Source organism: Pogoniulus pusillus, chromosome 9 (assembly GCF_015220805.1).
Source record: "Pogoniulus pusillus isolate bPogPus1 chromosome 9, bPogPus1.pri, whole genome shotgun sequence".
NCBI classification, from domain to species: Eukaryota; Metazoa; Chordata; class Aves; order Piciformes; family Lybiidae; genus Pogoniulus; species Pogoniulus pusillus.
The window spans coordinates 9,649,680-9,657,024 of NC_087272.1; the positions used below are offsets into that span (position 1 = coordinate 9,649,680).

At 43.5% G+C, this 7,345-nt stretch overlaps 1 protein-coding gene across 5 annotated transcripts in view; it reads right to left on the reverse strand.

The window, feature by feature from the left end:
- Nucleotides 1-415: 415 nt before the first annotated feature.
- Nucleotides 416-7,345, reverse strand: part of ELOVL6 (ELOVL fatty acid elongase 6) — a 121,426-nt gene continuing 114,496 nt past the window's right edge. For all 5 annotated transcript variants that reach the window (XM_064148496.1, XM_064148495.1, XM_064148498.1 and 2 more), the window contains 2 exons: nucleotides 5,945-6,096; nucleotides 416-3,095 (listed from right to left, as the gene is read on the reverse strand). In XM_064148496.1, coding sequence (XP_064004566.1) covers nucleotides 2,671-3,095; nucleotides 5,945-6,096 — 577 coding nt within the window. In that variant the 3' untranslated portion in view covers nucleotides 416-2,670. The remainder of the gene's footprint in view (nucleotides 3,096-5,944; nucleotides 6,097-7,345) is intronic.

Below are 7,345 nucleotides of genomic sequence, written 5' to 3' on the forward strand. Positions count from 1 at the left end.
ATGGTGTTCCTTACTGACGAAAGTTTAATGGGGCTTTTAAGCTCCAAATTAGTAGGAGATGTGTATGGCTCCTTCCCCTCTGCTCAGACCAAAAGCAGCTGGACACAGCAGCTTGGCTCAAAAGACAGCAAACTCTCTATTGACTTCACAGGGTGCAAAATTTCTGCTCCAGCTTCAGTTCCAGATGCTGGACCACTTCAGCCCATCTTGCTTTATTTGAGAGACCTAAGACACACAGGACTGAGAGTCTAAATGGCACGATGGTGGGCTTCTACCAACGCTTCTTACCTAACTGCAGTTGACTTGAATTTTGCCTTTTCCATTCTTAACGATCTTATAACCTGCTTCTTAGCCAGGGCAAAATTAAGCATGAGGAAAAAGGCTTATTCAGCATTACAGTTATCTACTCCCAAGCTGTATAACAGAATGGTTTACACATTTAATTGGCTTTGTCTAGTATTTCCACATATACAGTAGGCCTATTAATGAATACCATAGCTTCATTACTGCGTATCACATTTTGCTAGTTGTTGTGTACCATAAATAATGTCAGCACATCAATAACTTATAAATAACACAAATGTAAACTCGTTTTCTGCTCATTATAATTATGATTTCAGCCCGCAAAGGCTTTTTGATTTGTAAGACCATTCACATAAGATGGAATGTAACTTTATTTGTGTTGTTGGTGGTTTTTTTTCTCCTTTTGTGTATAATGAGACACCGAAAGCCCTTGTCATCTCTTAACAGGATACTAAAGCAGCTCTGTTTTATGAATGACAGCACAATTAAAGCTAAAAAAGTCATAGTAAAAAAAAAAATCAAAACCACCCCCAAAAAATACCCCTTTGTATTGTACAATCTCAAATTAAAGCAAGAAAGATAATGACAGTCTTTTGCATTAGCCAGGAAATGTGATTCTCTGCCACTGGGCTTATTTTTTTGTTCACAGGATGTGTCTATGGGTGTAGTTATAGGTGTGTGTATATCCTATGCAGAACAGCAGTCCCTATTTTGTTGATCTAGTTCTTCTAATTGTTTAGTTTAAAACTACCTAACTGATACAATTTAGAGTACTACATTAACACATTTAACACCAAGTTTACATACTTGAGTCTTTGAAGTACTAGGAACTTTTACACGCTGTATTTGGCTTCGTAAGGACTGTAATATCACAGATAATGCAACCTACTTGTCTTTGAAAGAATATGGCTGTTCTCAACTAACTCTCTAAGGTTCAGAGTAAAATAACATTTCTCCTTCTATCTGTAGCTGACTTCAGAGAAGAAAGTGTCTTCCTAAGTGGTCAGGCTGATGTTACAGTACAGATTCTGCAGAGAGAGAGAGAGAGAGACACTTGGTGAAGGATTCATTCTCTCTGGACTTTAGAGTTAAGCTGCTGCAGCAAAATTACTCTGTTTAGACTAATTTTTTTAACACTTTTTTTTTTCCCCCTAGACGAATCTGAAGAAAAACCTATTCCAAGTATGTTCTGTAGTAGTATCTCCACATGACCAGAGGAGGGCACTTTGAACATCTCTGCGCTGCCCAGGAGGCAGACGCAGAAGCACAGTGTTACCCAATGTCGCACAGTCCTGACACCTCTTCCCCACCCGGGCAGGCATCCTCGTGTCCCCAGAAGTCCAGAATCTGTATTGTAGCACAGGGCTCTGTTCTGGGAACAGCGAGCAGATGCATCACTCTTTTCCTTCCCATTTGCCCCGTTTTAATGCAGTGGGTTAAACGGAGATTAGCAGGTAATTCCTAAAAATCACAGGAGGGGAGTTGCCTCCCTCTCCTTCCTGAACATCCCTCTGCTATTAGCCCCGGGTAATTTAGCAAGTGTTGATTGATTTAACCCTCTATGACTTATCCAGCTGCAGAAACCCCTTGCCTTTAACTGAAAAATGCACTTGGAAATGCACTCGCTGATATATGTATTGCAACGGTGCAGCTTCGCACGTTAAACTCTTGTAAATAGCACTGCTCCTTTCCACCTCCCGAGGGAGGCAACTCTGCGTCCCAGAGTACATAGCAGAGAAATCAATCCCTTCTCTTTTCCACTCATCACCACAATGGGGAGTTCAGCCACCTTCCACGCAGGAAATATCTTTCCGGGCTTCATTTTGGCTACAGGTATCAACCTTCTACAGAAAAGAGTTTAATTTGGCAAGCTTGTTGTTATCACTGATGGATAATTTTTTTGTCACCTCTCTGTTTTGCTTTGTTCTAGTTTAATGCTGAGAATGTGTTAGAAAGGATCTAGAAACTTCTGTGTTTGGTTTTTTTTTTGATAAAGTCTCTCCTCCAGCACAGGGAAACATACTGCTTGTTTAATATACTTGTGTTTTTTTCTCCCATCAGCATTACTCCTTTTCTCTTTTCTTCTCTCTTTCCTTTTTTCTCTTCTTTCTTTTCTCCCTTCTTTTCTCGAGCAGACAGGTACAAGAATCAAGTTGTCTTTCGTCAGCAGTCCTTTGAGATAGAGTAGAATTCAGTGAGTCCTCACCATGATAGGATCATAAACTTACTGGATTAAACCAAGCTAACTTTCCCTAAGCTGCCAAGTTTTAGCTGCACCATACATATATGTGTTTCCTTGTGCCATTTTCTTGTCTTGCAGTTTTATTTTTCTCGATGACCCTGAGCTATGGCTTCTCATTTCTACCTCTAGTCAACCTTCCTTTCTTTTCTGGTTTTGCCAATATAGGCCTCAAAGAAAAAATGGCAGAAGAGCACAAAGTAGCTGAGGTACATGAGAGAGGACCAGATGATGTTCTGCACGTGGGAATGGCACTGGCCCTGCTGCATCCAGGAGAAGACCAGGTAGTTGATGACGCAGCCGATCAACATCTGAGTGATCTGCGACAAGGTGATGAACATGGCGAACTTGCGCGAGACTCTGAAGCCAGCAGCCCGCAAGGCATAGTAAGAGTACATAACGGCGTGCACCCCATAGTTCATGGTCATGAACCAGCCACCCCCAGCCACCATGTCCTTGTAGGAATACCAAGAGTAAAGTAACACAGTAATGTGGTGGTACCAGTGTAAGAAGATGAGCTTCTGTTTCCTAAGAATAATGAATATTGTATCACCTGCAACAAAACAAACAGACAAAAAGGAGGGGAGGGAATGAGAAACACGTTGAATAAATTCACCATTACTGCAGGGCTTTCTGCCCTTTGCTGTGCCTGGAGCGCACACTATTTTGGAGCATGAAAAGCCAGCTCAGCTCTAGGTCTGCCTGATCCAAGTGCAAGCTTGGCTCCTAATTGCTCAGTCTTTGGAAAAACAACGTATGCTTCTTTTCCTGTGTGGGCACCCTTGCTTGAAAGCTCCATAGGTGTACTTGATAGACCCTTGCTGCAAACGTAATCCATGAAGGTCTGAGGTGGGCAAATGTGTATCATCTCTGACTGTGACACTGTCCATTATATACTGTGACCAGAAGAGAAGCACAGCTTGATAGAGAGCTGAAAACCTGAAGTGTCCTCTGACTCAAATGCTTACCTGCAAACTGAACCTCGTTCAACTCAGTAGAGCCTTTTGAGCTGCTATGCAAAAAACAACTGCTTATGCAGCCTACAAAAGGAATGCTTCCAGAAAATAATTCAGTTAATGGTAAAATGCACATCCTCTGCTGCAGAAAAGACTGGGTGAAGCACTTAGTGCCATGGTCTAGTTGACTGGCTAGGGCTGGGTGCTAGGTTGTGCTGGATGATCTTGGAGGTCTCTTCCAACCTGGCTGATTCTATGATTCTATGAAATTCAGGCTGTTACCTTAGGAAAGTACATTTTTGTTCCCCTTTTCCTGCTTTATTCTTCTGCCTGCTCCTTACGCTTGCACTGAGTATCTCAGTTAGACATAAGCAGGCTACTTGTTTTCTGATGCCACAGAGTGTTTCAAAAAAGATCCCTGAAATTTGAATCTGGGGTACTTATTTCTAAGTGTTCATATCCCAGGAAATCCAAATCACTGATATTTGTGATGGGTGGAGCCGAACCAGTGCTGTCTGCATACAGGCTGCAATAAGCCATAATGCTAATGTTTACTTCATTAGCTGTAAGATGTTGACTCACATTTTACTAAATAATCATATGCTCAATTTGTTGTTGCTCTGCAGTTCTAGATGATGTTTCCCAGTTTTAGCAACTAAATTTCCATGGTTTTGAGGTAATTTAAGCAGCAGGAAACCGAGGGATTCTGACACAGCAAGGCAACTGGTGTCTGTCTCTACCCAGTTTTTATGCTGATGACTTGTTGTCCTGTAATTTGCTGAATCAAATTCTCTGCTGAAAGGTACAGACTTATTTTTGCTGTGCACTTGAGCACAGGGAGTGCTGCAGCTCACTGAGGTTTAGTAAGGACATCCTCTGAAATGAAAGCTGGAGGGCTGCTAAATCACAGAATCCTTGCCTCCTCCTTCCCATTAAACAATCCTTTCTCACACCAAGCAGCCACAGAATGAGAACACATGCAGGCTGGCTAATTAAGTAGGCCTTGGCATGTATATCATAAGTGTCCTTATCAGAAGAATTGCTGGAGAGACTGAAGTTTGTAAGAGTCAGGCCTGGAAAAGCTAGGGCTATTATGGAAAATTGGTTTCTGTTTGGAGGAAGCAGGCAGCCAGAGCTTTCAGTTCCTGGGGAGGAAGTACATTACTGCTCCTGATTGTATGCCTACACGTGTATTTAAGGATAAAGGCTGTAGAATGGAGGAAGAACCTGACTCAAAGCTCCTTGCTGACACAGCCACAGGGTGGGTGAGTACTGATTACACTATTTGTATTTGCCTATGTGTAGCTATGGAAGAGGTATGGGCCAGATTGCTTTTCTTTCTTGACTATCCTGCTGTGTATAATCACTGCAGTTTATTCTTGGGCTGGGAATGGTCTTCTTCAACTGCACATTGCTCTAGCTTCAGCCAAACTGGGGCTTAAACCTCTAAAGACTAAAAGATGCAGAGCTTGGGGTTGGTTTTGTATACTCATCTCTTCTAAGACTGATGTAGGAGGGCTCTGCAGAGGGAGCTGGACAGGCTGGATAGATGGGCGTAGTCCAATGCCATGAGATTGAACAAGGCCAAGTACAGGGTTCTGCACTTTGGCCACAACAACCCCAGGCAGCGCTACAGGCTGGGGACACAGTGGCTGGAAAGCAACCACACAGAGAGGGACCTGGGGGTACCATCTGGCAGCTGGACATGAGATGAGCCAGCAGTGTGCCCAGGTGGCCAAGAAGGCAAATGGCATCCTGGCCTGTATCAGGAATGGTGTGGCCAGGGAGGTCATTCTGTCCCTGTACTCAGCACTGGTCAGGCCACACCTTGAGTGCTGTGTCCAGTTCTGGGCTCCTCAATTTAAGAAATGTTGAGGTGCTTGACTCTGTCCAGAGAAGGGCACCAAGGCTGGTGAGGGGGCTGGAGCACAGCCCTGTGAGGAGAGGCTGAGGGAGCTGGGAGTGTGCAGCCTGGAGAAAAGGAGGCTCAGGGGTGACCTCATTGCTGTCTACAACTACCTGAAAGGAGGCTGTAGCCAGGAGAGAGTTGGTCTCTTCTCCCAGGCACCCAGTGACAGAACAAGAGGACACAGTCTCAAACTGTGCCAGGGCAGGTTTAGGCTGGATGTTAGGAAGAAATTATTCACAGAAGGAGTGATTGGCATTGGAATGGGCTGCCCAGGGAGGTGGTGGAGTCAACATCCCTGGAAGGGTTTAAAAGGAGACTGGATGAGGCACTTAGTGCCATGGTTTAGTTAATCAGAAGAATTAGGTGATAGATGGGACTCAATGATCCTAGAGGCCTTTTCCAACCTGTTTAATTCTGTGATTGTGATTCTGTGACTGAAATGAGATTTTGACAGCTCTGAGACCCTTCTTTTGCTTTCTGCACAGCCATCTCTGCTGTAAATATGCCCAGTGAGAGAAAGGGAGAGAGGGTACTTACCTAGTTCAGGTGCTTTGCTTAGCACAAATGCATATGCCCAGAACTTGCTGACAGGTCCAATGTAAAAACTCTGGTCACACACTGACTGCTTCAGGCCTTTGGTCATCAAAATGTACAGCATATAAGCACCAGTTCGAACAGCACCGAATATACTTTAAAACAAAAAGAGAAAATGAAGAAAGTTGAGTGGATGCTTGAGATCTACAGGACATGACTTCAAATTATTAAGAAAAGAGGCCAAGGAATGTGCTGAAATACTAAGTTTGAGACAGCCTTAAAACTGGACCAACTCTGCTGGCTTCTAGAAGTTATTCTGAACTCGTATTTGTAAACAGGACTATGGCAGTATTTCCTGGTGGAAGTCTGGAATGGTAGTGTCAGTGATTTGTACTTCATTTCTGCAGGGATGGTCCTTCTGTTTCCAGGAGTAGTGGAAGACATCTGCTTCAGCTGAAAATGATATGCAGAGTTTTGATGCTGATGGCTAGGAGACTGCATGGATTGAGCTGATAAAGAGCTGTGATCAACATAACCAGGACCAATTCCATCTTCTGATTTCCTTCTTGTCTCTTTCCATGTTTGTTACATCCACAGCAGCTCTGTGTACTGCCAATCCCAAACAGGGCACACAAGGTTTGATGGAGGGTCTCAGACAGGGGTAGTGTTTTGGTGCACATGCTGACTCCATATTTCATCTCTTAACAGGTCACTGCTATCAGAGGAATTGACTTATTGAGTTGTAAACAGCAGATTCAGCCTCACCTCATCAAAGTGAGATGCAAGGTAACAATGTTCTGTAAGTGAGAAACATCAAGAGATTTGCAGTGGTATTAATTAGTGCAATTAGAGGGGGGATAGGTTCAGACACTAAAAGACACCCAGCTGATGTAAGCAACAGAGACTTCTGTCTCACCTGTAAGGAGCTCTGTAGAAGGAACTGCCTCACTGTTTCATGGCAAGAACATGCTTGCCCATTGCCTACCATTGTAACTTGTTGAGCCTGCAAAAGCTGTGATGAATACTGAGTGAAACAAGCAGCTTCCAGAAAAATCAAGCAAAGAAAGACTCCTTTGGGGTTGAGTATATCTTACTTTAACTAAGTAATTACATATAGAGTAAGTATATCTTACATCATCATGTCCCTCTGTTTTTACTCAGCTCCATCTTGCCTGCCCTCTAACTGCTCTGTACTCATGAATCCTCTGGTTTCTGCTCTGCCTTGGTATCTTTTGTGACTATCCCAGGTCAGGAAGCGAACTAAGCCACCTAAAAGTGACATGTAGACACATGGGCAGTCCAAGCCACCAGTTATGCAAAGTGTGTGAAATAAGCAACAGTCCATCTGAAGTTACAGATTCTGCTACTTGTCCTTGTCTTGTGAAGCCACTAATTCCCTACAAA